This window comes from Trichomonas vaginalis, chromosome IV (assembly GCF_026262505.1).
Source record: "Trichomonas vaginalis G3 chromosome IV, whole genome shotgun sequence".
NCBI classification, from domain to species: domain Eukaryota; phylum Parabasalia; order Trichomonadida; family Trichomonadidae; genus Trichomonas; species Trichomonas vaginalis.
This window is the reverse complement of record NC_067206.1, coordinates 24,513,327-24,530,529: the sequence shown is the minus strand read 5'-3', so window position 1 is coordinate 24,530,529 and position 17,203 is coordinate 24,513,327. Positions and strand designations below refer to the sequence as shown.

Here is a 17,203-nt window from a genome sequence, read left to right as displayed (position 1 = left end):
AATGCTTCAAATGACGCTTTGCAAAAACTTCTTCATATCGCTGTGAGTGATGTAAACGATAATGTTAGAAGAGCGGCTGTCATTGGCATTGGATTTGTTTTGTCTCGTCGTCCAAAGGAAGTTCCCTCAATGATCAACCTCTTGGCGCAGAGCTACCACGCACACGTGAGGGCAGGAGCGGCACTTGCAATCGGAATTTCATGCGCTGGAACAGGAAATTCAGAGGCAATTGAAGTGTTGAAACCGCTTTTGAACGATAACGAAGATGCTGTTACACAGAATGCTATGATAGCCATGGCCATGGTCTTGATGCAGCAGAGTGATGCGAGAGTCCCGTACGTCAAGGAGTTCAGGACATTCTTGAGACAGATGACATCGAGAAGGCGCCAGGAAATGCTTATTTTCGGTACTTGCTGCGCTTGGGGAATTTTAAACGCTGGAGGAAGAAATGTTGTCATTTCTTGCAACTCATTGCGTGGTGAGAACTCTGTATCTGCAACAGTGGGTCTTGCAATGTTCTGCAACCACTTCTTCTGGCATCCACTAGCTCTAATGCTGCCTCTTTCATTCCATCCAACTTCAATAATCGGTTTGGATGAAAATTTGAATGTTGTAAACTGGAGAATGAGGTGTAATGCTCCTAAAGCTGATTTCGACTACCCACCTGACTTCCAGGAGGAGTCGAAGAAGCAAATGGCAATGCCTGTGAAGCTATCAATTTCTGGGCAACAGACTCAACAACAACAACAGTTTTTCGATGAATCAGATTCTGATAAAAGTGACGAAAAAAGTGACGAAGAAGGAGACAAGAACTGCCAGATCATCGAGAATATGAGTAGAGTAACACTGTCACAGCTCCCGTATATCGATATAGAATACGAAAAGAGCTATACACCAATAATTGGCCATGTGACTCATGGATTTATCATGTTAAAGAAGAATACTAAATAAAAATATTATGTTTATTGTATAAAAACAAAAATCATATGTTTACTCAATGCAAATATCTATATATATTTTAGCATAATTGGAAATTAAGCTATATATTTATATGGCCAAGCCTTCCCTCAATTTTGAGAACTTTTACCGCGGGTTTACATCTTACGGATTTTGCCAGGTAAAATTCAAACCCATCATTGGTAGTTTACTGGCAAGGCGATTCAATTTTGAAAGCAGGTTAGTAAGTAAAATATGGCTTATTTTTTAACTATGTTATGTGAAGATATATTTCTCATCTTTGTACTACTATATGTTTTTGATACTTAAAAAAAAAAAAAAAAAAAAAAAAAAAAAAAAGGTAGTGGGGCTTCCAGGCACTTCGTGCCTTCTAGCCCTGAAGATGTTTAGTATAAATGAAGTTCTTATATACGGGTCTTCCAGGAGCTTTTCACAAATTATATATGTTTTCATGTTTTGTCAAGACTTCTTCGTAAAATCAGACAAAAATAATGTTTAGGGTAGAAGGTTAGATATAACCTCTTTTCTAACCTCTTTTCTACCCTCTTGAATTTTCAAGACTTCTTCGTACATGTTTTGTCACTTTTCTGTCACTTTTCAGGAAAAAACATTTTTATTATTATATATAAATGAATTTTACAAAACCACCGTTACCCTTCTTTGGAAATAAGAGTAAATGTAAAGATATTATATTGAGAGAACTTAAGAAACTACCGAATGGTCTAACATTTGTAGATTTGTTCGGTGGAAGTTTCTATATATCCCATTTATGTCATACAATATTCCCAGACTCAAAGATTATATGCAATGACTTCGACAACTATATGGACCGTCTCAAACATATACCAGACACAAACAATATATTGAAAGCGTTAAAAGAAAAGATACCTATAGGTAAGATGGAACGTATACCATTAGATAAGAAAAATATTGTGAGAGAGGTTTTGAAAAAAGCAGAATATATAGACTGGAATAGTATATCTGCTAGACTATTATATAGTGGTGCTATAAGAGTTCATGACATTGAAACACTTATGTCAAAAGTTTTATATCTTAACTATACAAATGTTTTCAAAGAGGACATAGAAAAATATATTGAGGGTATAGAGTTTGTGAGATGTCATTGGACAGAGTTGTATGAAAAATATAAAGACAAGGAAAATGTTTTCTTTATAGTGGACCCGCCGTTCTATAACACATGGGATTTTCAATACCAGGTAGACTGGACTTTGAGAGACTCTTTAGAAACTTTAGACGTTTTACATAACTGTCCATGCTTTTACTTTACATCCGATAAAAGTGGTTTGGAAAGTGTCATGAGATGGTTAGAGGACATACATGACTATGAGTTTAGATACGATAAGATAGAATATGAGAGAGGTCCTATAAACTGGAGAAAGTGTCATAACAAAGAAATTTTATTGGTAAGTAAATGTGGTTTGAAATCGGATTGTTAGTTTTAGGTTTTTTCCATTGTGTCATTTATTTATTTGACGTGGCAGAAAGATATAGAGAATATGAAGATGAACCAATGCCTGCAAATGTCCAGTATATGTACTCGTAAGAGATATTTTTATCTAATATTAAATGGACGCACAGAACTTAGCGAATGCACAGCAACCTGGACAACCAAACCCAGAGAATATTCCAAATGAAGTTAGAATACAAACTGCAATGGCAAACTATGGTCAAGTGCCAACAGATGTACAAATGCAAACTGCCATGTCAAATGACGCTGCGTTAGGCTTGCCACCATGGTATGCAAATATGAGATGGAAAGAGTTTTATACAAACCCTGAAGTGGGATATAAACAACTTTATGCAGATGACGCGAACACAGGAGTTGACCCAGAGTATGTTTTCTACCAGAGGAGAAATAGAATGTATGAGCTCCAGTTAAAGAATGCAATGGAACTCAACAGGAAACGTAAGAGACTAGGCGGACATTAGATTTTTACATATAGTAAAATGGGTTTCTTTGGAAGAATAGGAAACTTCTTTCGAAATGTTGGAAGAGGTATATGGAATGGAATAAAATCTGTCGGAAGAGGAATTTGGAACGGAGTCAAAAATATTGGTAAAAGAGTAGGTCAGTTCGTTGGTATTATACCTAAAGACCCTGAACCAGAAGAACAAGCTCCTGTTATACAACAGCCTGAACCTGCACCACAGTCTAGTTGGCAACCAAATCCAACACCTCAACCGTATTAAAATTATATTTTTACCGTTCGATAGTAGTTGTATATGAGACTAAGTTCTAAGTAAAACGCATGGTATAATGGAACTATTCTCTTTCTTCCATCTGTTGTAAACCATACTTGAAAGTCTGAAATACTTCCACTCGGTGGTTCATATAGCTTTGTAGCTTTTTCGTAAAAGTCATTTGCCAAGCATAAGAAAGAGTTTTGGGCGCCAGAAAATGAAGCATGAACAATAATAGCATCTGGGTCGAAAACATTTTCATATGTTCCATTAGGGTTTTCGACTTCATAATAGTCCGGGTGTACTGGATACCATGCAGGCTGATTTAACATCCTCAAAAATCTATACCATGCCAAGTTGTTATATTTTGTAGAAATATAAACGTTGTCTCCAAGGTCTTCTATTCTATTGATTTTAACAGTTGCATTTTTCCTGTCATATAAAATATCGAGATGGTACTCTCCTTCGTCAATGTTGTACTGTTTTGCATATTCGAGATAGATATCGTTTATTTTTTCTTGAAAAGCTTGAAGAGTTGTTTCTAAGTTTACAAGCAAACTAACTTGTAAAAGTTTTCCCTGTTCAAATTTCTCATACGTACGTTTTTCTTTGTTATAGTATCGAATTTCAAAAGCGACCGTAAATGGGAAACCATGTATGGCTTCTGAAATGAACTTCATTCTACGAAAGCCAATAGCTTTTGTGACGGATGGGTCTCTTAACCATCTTAGTGGGTAGTCAAAACGATAGCCTTCATGCTTTACGGTCTCTGTCTCAAACTTTTGACCGACATTCGTAAAAAGTTCATCTAATGGTTTAGTTGTAGCAACTCTTGAATTTTCTTTTTCTATTGAAAGCATATTTTATCTAGAATAAAAATGTCGAAAGAAACAGCGTCTATGAGAGAAATAAAACACAACCGACAACTCATTTTGCAAGCTCTAAATAAGAACACAACAAACTTTTCAAACTATTCTAAGATATCTGAGTCATTGAAAGAAGGAAACTTAAAACTGACATTAAACCCAATGACAGATGAGTTTCTATTTCAAGACAATAAGAACCATACTGTCTGTGTAAATCCAACAAAAGGAACTTTAAACGAGAAACCTATAGATGAACTTCTTTTGAAAGCAGATGTTGACAACAAAGCTGACAAAGAATATGTCATTGAAAAAGTTCAAGAAGAACATGACAGAGCAGATGCAACATATGCAACAAAAGCAGATGTTGAAAAGAAAGCTGACAAAGAGTATGTCATTGAAAAAGTTCAAGAAGAACATGACAGAGCAGATGCAACATATGCAACAAAAGCAGATGTTGACAACAAAGCTGACAAAACATATGTTGACAATAAAATGTCAAGTGAAGTGACAAGAGCTGAAAACGAATATTCTAAAAAGACTCATACACATACCATTGCAAATATTACAAACTTACAAGAAAAGTTAGATGGCAAAGCTGACAAGACTCATACACATACCATTGCAAATATTACAAACTTACAAGAAAAGTTAGATGGCAAAGCTGACAAGAACCATACACATACCATTGCAAATATTACAAACTTACAAGAAACCTTAAACAGGAAAAGTGACGTTGGACATACACATACCATTGCAAATATTACAAACTTACAAGAAACCTTAAACAGGAAAAGTGACGTTGGACATACACATACCATTGCAAATATTACAAACTTACAAGAAACCTTAAACAGGAAAAGTGACGTTGGACATACACATACCATTGCAAATATTACAAACTTACAAGAAACCTTAAACAGGAAAAGTGACGTTGGACATACACATACAAGTTTTACAACTTTTACAGCAGATGATATTACACTAAACACAACCTTGCCAAGTAAAGCTCCAACAATACCACCGGCAACAAGTCTTGTAGATACTTTGATATCTAATGACAATAGTATTATACATCTAAGACAGGAACTCAATGTGCTTAAACAAATTTTGCCGAATCTTATTACCCGGTTGGCTCATTGTATGTTTCAATGAACTCTACCAGACCAGAAGTAGTACTTGGTTTTGGAACTTGGACTCAAATAGTCGACAGGTTTTTGTATTGTGCAAACTCTTCAAAGGAAACAGGTGGAAGTAAAACGATTTCAGGTGAAAACCTACCTGCGCACAGTCATTACATAAATTTAAGTACATCTCTAGAAGGTTGGCATAAGCATAGATATTGGGATTGGTCAAGAATGACAAAAGGTAAAGGATATGATGTTAAAGACGACGTTGATTTTGCTATAAATTGTTACTGGGATGACACTCAGGGAGGAGGAAGCCATACACATTTGGTTTCAGGATATACGCAAACAACGGGACAAAGTAAAGAATACATGCCACCTTACATGACAGTTTACGCATGGTATAGAATTGCTTAGTCGTCATTTTCAACTTCTTTAGCATATTCGTCAGGAGTTGTCTTATATTTGTTAGGAACTGTCTTTGAAAGTATACCACCTTGAACTTTGACAAGTTTGAAACGAGGTCTGACAATAGTAGTTTTATCTTCTGCTTGCAGTGTGTACATTTTGCCATGTTTGCCTAAAACTTCATAATATTCTCTTGTATACTTTCTTCTATTTTTACGAACACGAATGCGAGTACCTGTCGAGTTCCCATTGTTGTCATAGTCAATAGTATTTTCATATGGGTCGCGTTTAGGTATTTCTATTTTTACTTTGTCACCTTTCTTAAGTTTGAAGCCTGGCATTCTTTCTTGTTTGTCTCTTTTGACTAAACTATTAAATATATAGTCTTTCTCTAAGTCAGGGTTGTTTTTCATTTCTTCGGGGGAGTGGTTTCCCAAACCTTTTTGTTTACGGCTATTGTAAATATTTAAAACTTGTCTCATCTTTGCCATGGAGAAGTGTCTATATTTGTCGTCATATGACATTTCATCTACCTCACCACCTTGTGGTTGATTTAAGTCTCTTAAGATTTTTATACAACTGTCAATGACACCAAGAGCAGAATGGTTTTGGTCGACAATGAAATATTGGTTTACATTTTTTGAACGCAGATAGTTTTTAATATCGTCTGATTTGAAAGAACTTTCACAGTCAGATGTCAGTTTTGTTGGATGGTATTTGTCAACGAATATTGTCAAAGCAGTTTTCACATCTAAAATATTTTTGGACTGTAATGGTATGGCTTCACAGTATCTTGTGTTTTGACCGACAAATATTAGCCAGTATGGTGGTCCATCTTCTCTATACCTCGGAATGTTTTCCAAGATATCCATAAACCAAGCATTTGGTGTTGAACTAAAGATTTTTATCATGAGTGCTTTCTTTGTTGCCTTAGAAACATAGGGGTCCTTGTTTGGATTCGTCATTTTTTACCCATAAGAAATGGGTTTATTTGGCGCATTAGCAGGAGTTGCATCCAGATTTTTGCCCGCAGTGGGAACAATAGCCAGAGGTGCATTTGGAATTGGAAGGAAGATTTTGAGTACATTAGGTATACTTAAAGAGAAAGCACAACCTATTATACAAACTGTACAGAAAGGTTGGGAGGTAGCACGAGATGCAGCAAATCTTATTCCAAATCCTGAAACAAGAGGAAAAGTTCAAGGATGGATGGACAATGTAGGAAGACAAGCAGGAAACTACTATAACAAAGCAAATGACTACTATAACCAAGCAGGGCACTATATGGACCAAGGTGAAAGATTCTTTAACAGAGGATATAACCATGCACAACAGTGGGTAAACAATAACCAACCGCAACCGCCTCAAACGTGGGGAATGTAAATTTTTTACTGAGATGAAATGAACAATACAGCATTGAGACAAATGGGTTCAAGATGGATTTGTCGGCTTCCAGCAGTTACACAACCACGTGTTTGTCAAGTTCTTCCTATACCTCAGGAAGTTTTAGACCGACTTAAAAAACCTAAACAACCAGTTGAAAACAAACCAAACTAAAATTTTTTACTGAGATGAAATGACCGAAGAAGTTGAAACGGTAGATTTGACACCACAAACAAAAAGTTCAGAACCATTGTCAAAACCTGTCAAAGAACTTACAGATGAAGAGAAAAATTCAATAATAGAAAGTGCCAGGTCTGGAAATACAAACCCTAACTATAAAGTCACTTTTCATAGAAATGGAACGGCTAGTATCTCAAAAAAGAAACAGACTCTCACAAATAAAATATTGAAGTCTGAAGGAGCTTTCGAGACAACAGATGGAAAAGTTTACTTCACTGACCAACAGTTCATTATAGAACATCTCATTGACTTAGAGTCGAAATATTCTAAACTTTACAACAAACACAAAAAGTTGAAAGGAAAACAAAAACAAATGGCATATGATATTTATGAAGATGTTGACGACACAACCATACCTGCAAGTGAGGTAAAGTCAGAGGAACCGAAAAGTGACGAAAAACCGATAGAAGAAGAGAACCAAAAACTGAAGATAAACCAAAACCAAAGTTAGTTTCCAAACTAAAGTCAACCTTCATTAGCTGGTATGGGTTGGCGTCAAAGACTTATGGCAGCAGGTGGTTATGTAAAGTAAAGAAAAAAAATTTTTTTATTTTTATAAAAATGCCCCCATATAGAATGGATAGAAAGTCTGCTAGAATAAAAGCAGAGTTAGAAAGATATGGTTGGAAAGTTTCGAAGAATTTTAAATATAGGAAGGGAAGACCCATAAAAGTCTATGACAAATGTCTGGTCTTCGCTATGAAATGGACTTGGAAACAGCACGCGCAAATTATCCAAACAGACTAGAGAGGTTAGAAGAAGAACGTCTTATGGACATGCCTTTCGATGTTTCTGAACCTCAAGTTGAAGGACACGACGGCTTTGCCAGATTCTACTGGAAACATGACGAACAATTGCATCCTTTGAGAAGGAAAAAAGGAAAAGGTGAAGACAAACATGCTCCCATGGAAAGAACAAGATATGCATATGAAAAGTACGTGAAGTTAGAAGTCAAATTACATCTGGTCGAACCTTTACAGTAAACTTTGACGAAGGAAAGAACAAAGAAGGCTTCATGGGAGTACTTGCTGCCATACAAGACGGAAATAAGAAAGGATACAATCTCAGACTAACCGTAACAGATTTGGACGGTCACATTTACTATGCACATGGCAATGTCACAACAGCCGCACAACTTCTTGACGCTTTCAAGACTACAAAGAGAGAACAAATGGTTGACTCCGACTCAGACATTTTGAATGCAATTGAAGGAATTGCAAGTGTAAAATTTGAATGGTACCAACCTAACCCTCAAGCAGTCAGACAACATGCTGGATACTTCCCGTTCATAAATAAGTCTGACATTGACTTGACAAGGTATGGAATTTACAATTCAATTGAAAAATTGTCAATGAACCTTGTATTCTTACATGTCTCAGGAACTCTGGTCTTGTTACAGATGAGAAGATGAAGTATCTTGAGTCATGTGTGAAGACAAGGTACATTCTCAGAGGTCAATTGGCAAAAGTTGCACCGTTGGCAAATGTCAATATCCGAGTCAACATACCTACAGCTAAAGGTTCTTCACATGACGACTATGTTGTTGACAAAGACTTACCATGGTTGAAGATTGTAATTGTCCACAACCACTTCATGTTGAACGAAAGTCTTACAAACCCATTGTTCGGAAAAGGCAAGTGCAACATTGTCAGAGCTGTAAACATTCTTTTCGAGAAAGGTTTGTTGGAACCAATTCCAGATGACAAGCTGACAGAAACTTTTGTACCAAAAGACGAAACAAACTTTTCATTGTTAGCAAGACCAAAAGTTGTTCCAGACAAAGTTATAGCACAAAAGAAGTACACAGTTCCAAAAGGAGTTGGATTGTTCGGATACCAACCTGAACCAGAAGAACTTCCAATGAGGTTGCAAGAACTTCAAGATGCTATAAACAAACTTCCATTGAGACATCCAATTGACGTCAAATTGTATTGGAGAGCATCTGAGTTAGGTCAGAAGGTTTTATATGAAACAGGTTGCTTCGACGATGTTTATGAGATAGCAGGCGAAGTTTCTCAGAAGATAAGAGACTCACTTGAATTTCCACGAACTGGACCCATTGGTTGCGACAAGTTCGACTCAGATGAAAAGATATACTATGTCGACCTTAACGCTGCATACATGAGGTTCGTCCAATATATCCCGACTGGAATTCCAAACGAAGACGGTGAGTTCCCAGGAAGGAACTATACAGTTGGAAAAGTCATACAACAACTGTATGATATTAGGAAAGCTTCAAACCCCAAACTTGCAATGACACTCAAATTGCTTATGAATTCGACATGGGGATATTCCATTAAGAAACCTCAAAAGATGAAGAGTAAACACTATGAGAAGGTCGACAACTTTGTTGAAAGGTTCTCCCCTTTTGTTTTGAAATACGAATTTACTCAAGGTCAAGGTGGCTTAGTAACCACAGTAAAACCTATTGTCGAACATTGGTCTTACCCTCAGTTCGCAAAGGCAGTCCTTGACAACTACAACAAATTCTTCTCCGAAGTCAAATCCAAAGTGAAGGTTTACTATGAGAACATCGACGCACTCATGACGAACGAAGAAGGCTATAACAAACTCATTGAAATGGGAATGGTCGGTGAAAAGATGGGTCAATTCAAATTGGACAAAATTTTCACCGAAGTTCATGTCCTCTCCAAGCGTAAGTACTGGGGCATACTTGAAGACGGCACAGAAATAAAACATTGCATGAAATAAAAAATTTTTATTCGAATTTGAATCGGACAGGTCGAGTTACACCATTCTTGGTCTCAAACTCATATATAACCTGTTTGTCTGTATTTTCGTCGACTATGGCACGAGACACGAACATTGACCAAACGGACAAAAAGTGTCATTTCGGATGGTCCCGCAGCCAATCGCATTCGAGCACTTCGAAGAAGCCTTACGTTCCAAGGGAGAGGGTGTCTGGTGCAAGGCAGAGGTCATGAGACTCTACGAGCAGTACATCCTCAATGCCTGGGAGGACAAATCGTCCTTGGAATGGCAATTCTACCAACTCCTCTGGGACGACCTCCTACGCAACTGGGATGACGAAAGAGTCCAATTCAGAGGTCAGGAACTACTTGTCCAAATTATCCTTAATTTAAGCCGCTTACGCAACTAAAAACTTAAATTTACTCGGGGTTTCCCCCTAAAATAAAATTTTTTTACTCTTAGAACCACTCGAGGTTCTCCTTACGGTTGTTGAGCTTGTCACCGTCAATGTGTCTGACCTTCGTCCTCTTGTTTGGATTTGGAACCCATTGAATTGCGACAAGCTTGCCCATGGAGATTGAACCGTAATTCCGAAGGGTAAGGTTCAAGTGTCCCAAGTTGTTGAGAACTGGGGTAAGAACCTTGCCGGTCTCCTTGTTGCGGATTTGGTATGGGTAGGGTTGGGAAATTTCGTAAGTGTCATCGGCAACAAGGGTTGCCCAAACTTCCTCTTCTTCGTGTTTCTCTTCTTCCTCTTCTTCCTCTTCCTCTTCTTCGTGTTTCTCTTCTTCCTCGACAATTCCTTCGGCAATTCTGTGTTCACGAAGTACGGTGTTGGAGGTTCTGTCCTTTCCGAGTACCTTCCAGATGGCGTCTATCTCTTCGAAGAAACGGTAGATGAGTCTGGCAAGGTCTCGGTTCTCTCTCGCGTAAATGCGCAAGGTTTCCGTCAAATCGTTCAGGACTTTCTCATTGGAAGCTTGGTTCATGAGGAACTCACCTTTAAGTCCCTTCATCTCTTCCATAAGACTACTTTGGAGAGTCTTAACGGTGTTTGTCAGATGAGCTTTCAAATTCAAAATTTGAATTTGAACTGGGCGCTTGTCTGGCAACATTGAAAGGACATCTGCCATTGTGTTCGGCTTCGGTGCTTGTTCGGACATCGAAAAAATGAAGTGGTTTGAGAATGACGGTTTTACTTCAAAAAGCTTGTTATGACGGTTAAGTCATACAACAAGTTTAAAATAATATCTTGTTCTTCTTCTGAACGTTTGTTGTCTCTTCCGATAAAAGTTTCGAACATGAGAACCAAAAAACGTTTTTGAGATTGCGGAAGAGTTCAGGCAAACGTTCATATTCTGGATATGTTGGGAGCAGTTCAAAACATCTGAGCTGACTTTCGGACAAAATTGGGACAATGTCAGAAAATTCATCTTTGGTCGGACTGCTTGAAGGTAAGTCCCTTACATGTAAGTAGCTCTGGTAAAGTCTTCTCATTTCTGCTAACTTTTGGAGTATAGCTTCGTAGTTTAGAAGTTTTAATTTTAATTGTCTTATTCCACTCTTTACTTCTAAACGGTAAGTATCCATGAGGTCAAGAGTAGCTTTGGTAGCTTTAAGTGGAGCTATTTGTTCCTTGACTTCTGCAATTTTGGTTGCAATTGTGGTTTGAGCTCCTTCAAGTTCGCCGTCTATGTCGTTCTCAACACCTTCAACCATAGCTTGAAACTCTTCATCGGTCCATTGAGATTGGTGTGGGACGAATTTAACTTGCTTCATTCAAAAAATGAAAAAAATGTTTTTACTCAAAGCGTGCCATGTATATGGCTATAAGAAACTTACCAGAAGGCTTCTTCTTCACATGAGTCTTTGGCAACTTGAGTGTTGGTGTTGGAGTTGGGTCTGGAATTTCAATTCTCTCTCGAGCGCAACAACAGATGTCAGAATAACATTCCCCACTGTTTCTTGCCACCATAAATTGTGTATTGACCGAACTTGCATTTGCAGGAAGACCGGTCAATACAAGGTTCACAGTTGAAATAGTTGTACACAAACCTGTTGAGTACGAGTGTGAGTAAAAACATAAAAAAAAGTGAAGTTAAAATGAGATGTTTACTGAACTGGCTTGAAGAATTGTTGGATGTCGCCTTCTGAGGTTATGAAGAACGGCTGTCCAGAGTAGTGAAGTAGTGCTCTGAGAATTTGTGTAATTCGTGGAATTGGGCTCTCACGATATGGAAGTAGTATCCAAGGACGTTTCATGAAGAACTTCAAGAGGGCTTCTTTCTTCACATCCTTAATATCATCGAATGCAGTGCCTTCTGGAACTTGAATTGCAACACCTGTTTCAATTTCCAACTTTAAGACACTATTCTTGGACAACCAGAAGCCAATGGACTTGCTTGGTTTGCACTTGCTGAGATATTCCTTCACGGTTTCATTTACCTCAATTAGATAAATTGCTTCGTCTAAGGGGTCAAGCTCCATACTGAGTCAGTACAATATTGTACTTTTTCAAGACAATGTTGTACTTTTTCAAGACAATGTTGTACTTTTTCAAGACAATATTGTACTTTTTCAGAACAATGTTGTACTTTTTCAGAACAATGTTGTATAAATTCAGTACAATGTCTCTCAAATTTGAGTACAGCTGTACTTTTTCAGAACAAGTCTTGAACTTTTTCAGAACAATGTTGTACTTTTTCAAGACAATGTTGTACTTTTTCAAGACAATGTTGTACTTTTTCAAGACAATGTTGTACTTTTTCAAGACAATGTTGTACTTTTTCAAGACAATATTATATTGTTTCAGAACAAAGACGGTTAAGACACAAACGAATGTCCGACGTCCCACCTACTGAACCCGTTCCACAGCCAGAGAACAGCATGCTCCAGCACCACAACAGGTTCCACCTCCACAAGGCTACCCACAGCAACCTCAGTTCCAACAAGGACCTCCGAATTACTACCAATTTCCACCTCAAGGTTACTACCCACCTCAAGGTTACTACCCACCACAAGGCTTTCCAAACTACCCTCCTCAACCCATGCCTTACTTCCCTAACCCTTGGATGTTCATGTCAAACCCTCCACCCCAATTCCAATCTCAATCCCAATCGAAGAGAGACCAAGAGTTCGAAGAAGGTCTGAACCGCTTACGCAAAGAGTATGCCACAGCCCCTATGGAAGACGACAGGCTTTCAGTCTCTTCCCTCAAATCGACCGATTCGACTCGTACCACAGATTCGGTTCGTGACCGTGAAGACTACCTCAAGCAGTCTGAGAGACTCTTCATCCTACAACCATTTACAACTGGAGCTCTCAAGAACATGCGCAATTACGAAGGTCAGACACCAGCTGGAGACCGCAAAACAGACGTACTCGCAAGAGCAGTCCAACTGGTCAAGACAAAGACCGAGATAGTCGACTTCATTCTTGCAGCTTGCCCATACAAGTAAAAAAATAAACAATTACGAGTTAAACTTTTTATTCTTTCTTTTCTGAGTTGTTTAGAGCTGGTTTCTCTTGTAGAAACCTTTCGTACTCTTCCATGGTCATGTAATTGCGAATTTGGTACGCAATTCCAGGTTCGTTGTTTTTGAACCTGATGTATGTAACGCTTCCATCCTCCTCAGGGAAGTAAGCTGCTAACATCTGACCAAGTTTTCTCGGTGACTCGGAGCTCATAAAAATGTCACTTTTTAAACGTTAAGTTTTTAGTCTTATTTTACCCTTTGTTTACCCTTTGTTTGTCAATGTAGTATTGGAGTGCAATTTCTCCAAATTCTCTGTGTCGGAGTTCTTCAGCATTTTCCAAGGTGTACCTGGAGAACTCAAAGAAGTTGTCAAGAAGATACTGCCATGCTGCTCTTCTGAGTTCGTCGGTATTTTGGAAGTGTTGCACCTTCGAGTCTTCGGACATGAAAAAATGACACTTTTTCAGCAAAAATATATTTTAGGGTAGAAGGGTATATCTACCCTCTTTTCTACCCTCTTTTCTACCCTCTTGAATTTGTCATGAGTTTTCCCGAAATAAAAAATAAAGTTGGTTTTTTTAAAAAAATATTTTTTATTTTTATTGTAAGAACATGTTAGCAACAACAGCACCAAACTCTTTAGTCATGAACCCAACTTCAATGTTAGTAGAGATGAAAAGCTTCATTCCTTCTTCATATACTTTCGAAACAACAATCCAGAAGATAAAGCAAGAACTTCTCCAAGGAGATTTAGATTGCACTGCGAAAGATGAAACAAATGAACAGTATCTTTATGAAATGCAGGACATTATTGACCATTTGCCTAAACTACCTGAAATCCAACAACAAAAGCTTACTATTCCAGAATTCGATGAAATAGAAGTCAAAGCAACTGACTCAGTAGAAATAAAGAAGTTCATACGAAAGGTTAACTATGAGTTTCTTGGATTTCATTGCAACCACAAAGTCATGGACAAAGATTGCGATATGGTATATAAGAACATCTCTGACATATACAAATCTGGGGAGTTTAAGACCTACGACAACTTTGTTTCGTTAGTTGCAAAATGTGTATGGCAGATAAGAGATAAAGATAGAAGAGGTAAGATATGGAATGAACAGATAAAACCCGCAACTTTTGAGTTAAAGAGAGCAATTGACGCCTTAGTCATACTAGCAGGTAAGATTTCAATGTACAATGCTAAAATGAACCCACAATGTTCAAAATGTAAAGCAGTAATGAGGAAATATAACTACTCCGTCAAAGAGATAGAACGTATGCGAAACGACTATGCTGACTTAAAGAGGGAGGCAGAGAAACCAGCAGAAGATAAAATGGACATGTTGACATTTCTAAACAAAAACTATCCAACAGCTGACGATTTCCTTCTATCTGACGTCAAGAAGAAATATAAAGAAACATTCGGCATAGTTAAAACATTCGATGTACTGACAGAAGAAATAGAAGCTACGAAATTGTTTAGAATTTCACGAATTCACAATGTTTACCATGTAAAACGCTTATAAAATAACTGGGGTAGAAAAGAGGGTAGAAAAGAGGGTATATCTAACCTTCTACCCTAAATTATATTTTTATTGAATTCTGAGTAAAATTCTGAGTAAAATAATTTTTAGGGCATGTGTCAAACCGTTGAGTTTTCACAAAATTTTAAAAATAACGTTTACCATGTAAAACGCTTATAAAATAACTGGGGTAGAAAAGAGGGTAGAAAAGAGGGTATATCTAACCTTCTACCCTAAACATTATTTTTATTGACTTTTTACAATTTGAACTTTGTTCGCGTAGATGTGAATTCTGAAAGAAGTATGAGGGTCTTGTATGACTTTGTACTTCTCCCATAGTTCATGTCTGTCAAACTTACCTGCCATGGACTCTTTCATAAGTTCCATGAAATCGTCTTCGGACAATCCAGGGAAAAGTATGATATCAGTAAGTATTCTCTTTACATCCTTACTTAAACTCTTTGCTGTCTGTACACAAATGACAACTGAGATGTTAAAGTGTCTGAGCTTCTTAAGAATTCGACACATGTCTTGTTCTCTGTTCTTTAACAAAGGATGAGAAGCAAAGTCATCTAAGATAAGAAGACATCTATGAGGGTAAGTCTTCCAATCGTAAGATTGCAATTTCTTCGAAATGTATTCTATCTCTTTCTGTTTGTTTCTGAAGTGTTTCTTCTCTAATATTCTCTGCATTTCCTCATTTGGGTCTTTAAACTTCGAATTGACATACTCATTTATAGCATTGTACTTCAAAACTCTTCTTTGGTACTTCTTTATCCAATCTAACAACTCAGAGTCTTTTATACATACTAACTTAGACTTTTTTATAATATCTTTGAACGAATTTACGGTTTGGTCAAATTGACCAGAAGTACTACAAATGACTACTAACTCATAGAATGGGTTCTTCTCATCTAGTTCTTGTTGTTGTGCAGCCATTTTAAGATAAGTGAAAGTCTTACCCGACCCAGGTGGTGCAATTAGACCTGTTATACCATTCTGAGCAAATAAGAACTTGTCATGTATAGGTTTTATCTGAGCATTTTCTAACTTCCTCTTGTTCTTCTTCAAAACATTCTCAAATTTCTTGTCAATGTCAGCAAACTTTTTTTCTAACATATTTTTAGAAAAATTAAAATTTTTATCTTTTAGAAAATGTCTAGCGATTTCGCTATCTATATTCGAGACAAGCTTTTTGACTCTAAAACTTCTGTCGACCATAAAATCTTACATAGTGTAAACAAGAAAGGTGAATTTGTTCTAAAGTTCTGTTTCTGGGAATATGACAAGAACCATAAAACATTACAAAGAGCAGTCTTAAAATTTGTCAATGACAGACTTGTTGACAGAGATGACGCCGATTGGAAAGATGAAGTCCAACAAAAGTTCTTAGAATGCAAAGAAGGCACATGCGCTGTTCTTGAAGATGAAATAGAAAACAGAATAGATGAGCTATTAAAGGACAAAGAACTTTTACATAAATATGGTTGCGCCAAATTTGACATAACTCCACCAGAGAAGAAGAAGAAGAGAGAAAAGAAAGAAAAGAAAGTAGAAGAAAAGAAAGTAGAAGAAGAGAAGAAAGAACCAGAGCCAGTTCCAGAGAAAAAGAAATTTGACATGTAAAAATAAAATTTTATTTTTAGAACATTTCTGGGTCAATGTCAATGTTCTCTTCCTCTTTAGGAGCAAACACTGGCTTAGACTCTAAAATCTTTTTACCCAACTTACCTTGAACTTCAACTATCTTAGACTCATAATATTCATAGTCGTCTGCTTTCTTTGGTTCATAAGGTATAACAAGTTTGTATGCTTTGCCTTCTTTAAGGTTTGAGAACCTTCTGTCAAAATTTTCTTTGACTGCTAACAAACCTTCTATGTCTAAGTCTTCAAATTTCGCACCATTTTTAGTCACAATAGCAAACTTAACTGGTTCGATGTTCCAAACTTTGTCAAATGAAGACTTTTCAAAATGGTAGAAGTAAACATTCAAATAAGCGAATGGGTCTAGTTCTTCTTTGACTTCTGTCATGTACTTATTTACTGAAATATATTTCGTCATCTTTTCTATCGGATAAAAAAATATTTTTTTTTAAAAACGTTTTAAAATGGTATGCCATATAGCTTCTTGAATTTGTTAAGAAGTATTCGAACGTTTTTTCCATCTGTATCTCTAGCGTTTACATGAGCATAGCCCGTCTTAGTAAAATATACTTGTAATTTCCTATAGTTTACGCCGGTATAAAAGTAGAAAGAGTCTTGTTCTTCGCTGTAGTAGTAAAACTCAAACGTATGCTTACCATAGTCTGTA

At 37.0% G+C, this 17,203-nt stretch overlaps 15 protein-coding genes and 2 pseudogenes across 17 annotated transcripts, besides 2 other annotated features; 11 read left to right on the top strand and 6 right to left on the bottom strand.

The window, feature by feature from the left end:
- The first annotated feature begins 1 nt into the window (after position 1).
- Positions 2-233, top strand: TVAGG3_0160550 (annotated as a pseudogene). Its single transcript has one exon. A coding segment is annotated over exon 1 (232 nt).
- A 319-nt stretch (positions 234-552) lies between these two features.
- Positions 553-951, top strand: TVAGG3_0160530 (regulation of protein catabolic process; the record flags this gene model as incomplete). The annotated part of the gene is made up of 1 exon (XM_001302894.2): positions 553-951. One exon carries the CDS (start codon positions 553-555, stop codon positions 949-951), a length of 399 nt encoding a protein of 132 aa, XP_001302895.2.
- A 315-nt stretch (positions 952-1,266) lies between these two features.
- Positions 1,267-1,365: a terminal%2Cinverted (terminal inverted repeat of Maverick-3 transposon ID:TVAGG3_0160330).
- Positions 1,267-17,203: part of a mobile genetic element that runs on past the window's edge.
- On the top strand, positions 1,587-2,414 carry TVAGG3_0160520 (phage tail repeat-like family; the record flags this gene model as incomplete). Its single annotated transcript, XM_051224956.1, has 1 exon — positions 1,587-2,414. The coding sequence occupies one exon, from the start codon at positions 1,587-1,589 to the stop codon at positions 2,412-2,414; it is 828 nt and encodes a 275-aa protein (XP_051109942.1).
- On the top strand, positions 2,545-2,907 carry TVAGG3_0160510 (uncharacterized protein; the record flags this gene model as incomplete). The annotated part of the gene is made up of 1 exon (XM_001302893.1): positions 2,545-2,907. One exon carries the CDS (start codon positions 2,545-2,547, stop codon positions 2,905-2,907), a length of 363 nt encoding a protein of 120 aa, XP_001302894.1.
- TVAGG3_0160500 (serine threonine-protein phosphatase family) lies at positions 2,926-3,168 on the top strand (the record flags this gene model as incomplete). The annotated part of the gene is made up of 1 exon (XM_001302892.1): positions 2,926-3,168. The coding sequence occupies one exon, from the start codon at positions 2,926-2,928 to the stop codon at positions 3,166-3,168; it is 243 nt and encodes an 80-aa protein (XP_001302893.1).
- On the top strand, positions 6,959-7,114 carry TVAGG3_0160490 (uncharacterized protein; the record flags this gene model as incomplete). Its single annotated transcript, XM_051224955.1, has 1 exon — positions 6,959-7,114. One exon carries the CDS (start codon positions 6,959-6,961, stop codon positions 7,112-7,114), a length of 156 nt encoding a protein of 51 aa, XP_051109941.1.
- Positions 7,757-9,564, top strand: TVAGG3_0160480 (annotated as a pseudogene). Its single transcript has one exon. A coding segment is annotated over exon 1 (1,808 nt).
- TVAGG3_0160470 (uncharacterized protein) lies at positions 10,038-10,301 on the top strand (the record flags this gene model as incomplete). The annotated part of the gene is made up of 1 exon (XM_051224954.1): positions 10,038-10,301. The coding sequence occupies one exon, from the start codon at positions 10,038-10,040 to the stop codon at positions 10,299-10,301; it is 264 nt and encodes an 87-aa protein (XP_051109940.1).
- TVAGG3_0160460 (cytochrome B-C1 complex subunit 6, mitochondrial family) lies at positions 10,351-11,055 on the bottom strand (the record flags this gene model as incomplete). The annotated part of the gene is made up of 1 exon (XM_051224953.1): positions 10,351-11,055. The coding sequence occupies one exon, from the start codon at positions 11,053-11,055 to the stop codon at positions 10,351-10,353; it is 705 nt and encodes a 234-aa protein (XP_051109939.1).
- On the bottom strand, positions 11,400-11,671 carry TVAGG3_0160450 (uncharacterized protein; the record flags this gene model as incomplete). Its single annotated transcript, XM_051224952.1, has 1 exon — positions 11,400-11,671. A coding segment is annotated over one exon (272 nt), but the record flags the coding sequence as incomplete, so codon positions are not given.
- TVAGG3_0160440 (uncharacterized protein) lies at positions 13,072-13,350 on the top strand (the record flags this gene model as incomplete). The annotated part of the gene is made up of 1 exon (XM_051224951.1): positions 13,072-13,350. A coding segment is annotated over one exon (279 nt), but the record flags the coding sequence as incomplete, so codon positions are not given.
- TVAGG3_0160430 (uncharacterized protein) lies at positions 13,379-13,579 on the bottom strand (the record flags this gene model as incomplete). Its single annotated transcript, XM_051224950.1, has 1 exon — positions 13,379-13,579. The coding sequence occupies one exon, from the start codon at positions 13,577-13,579 to the stop codon at positions 13,379-13,381; it is 201 nt and encodes a 66-aa protein (XP_051109936.1).
- Positions 14,041-14,895, top strand: TVAGG3_0160420 (organellar and viral DNA polymerase type B; the record flags this gene model as incomplete). The annotated part of the gene is made up of 1 exon (XM_051224949.1): positions 14,041-14,895. One exon carries the CDS (start codon positions 14,041-14,043, stop codon positions 14,893-14,895), a length of 855 nt encoding a protein of 284 aa, XP_051109935.1.
- Positions 15,139-15,585, bottom strand: TVAGG3_0160410 (protein of unknown function, DUF4106 family; the record flags this gene model as incomplete). Its single annotated transcript, XM_051224948.1, has 1 exon — positions 15,139-15,585. The coding sequence occupies one exon, from the start codon at positions 15,583-15,585 to the stop codon at positions 15,139-15,141; it is 447 nt and encodes a 148-aa protein (XP_051109934.1).
- Positions 15,590-16,011, bottom strand: TVAGG3_0160400 (P-loop containing nucleoside triphosphate hydrolases family; the record flags this gene model as incomplete). Its single annotated transcript, XM_051224947.1, has 1 exon — positions 15,590-16,011. A coding segment is annotated over one exon (422 nt), but the record flags the coding sequence as incomplete, so codon positions are not given.
- On the top strand, positions 16,270-16,518 carry TVAGG3_0160390 (uncharacterized protein; the record flags this gene model as incomplete). The annotated part of the gene is made up of 1 exon (XM_051224946.1): positions 16,270-16,518. A coding segment is annotated over one exon (249 nt), but the record flags the coding sequence as incomplete, so codon positions are not given.
- Positions 16,535-16,837, bottom strand: TVAGG3_0160380 (protein of unknown function, DUF4108 family; the record flags this gene model as incomplete). The annotated part of the gene is made up of 1 exon (XM_051224945.1): positions 16,535-16,837. A coding segment is annotated over one exon (303 nt), but the record flags the coding sequence as incomplete, so codon positions are not given.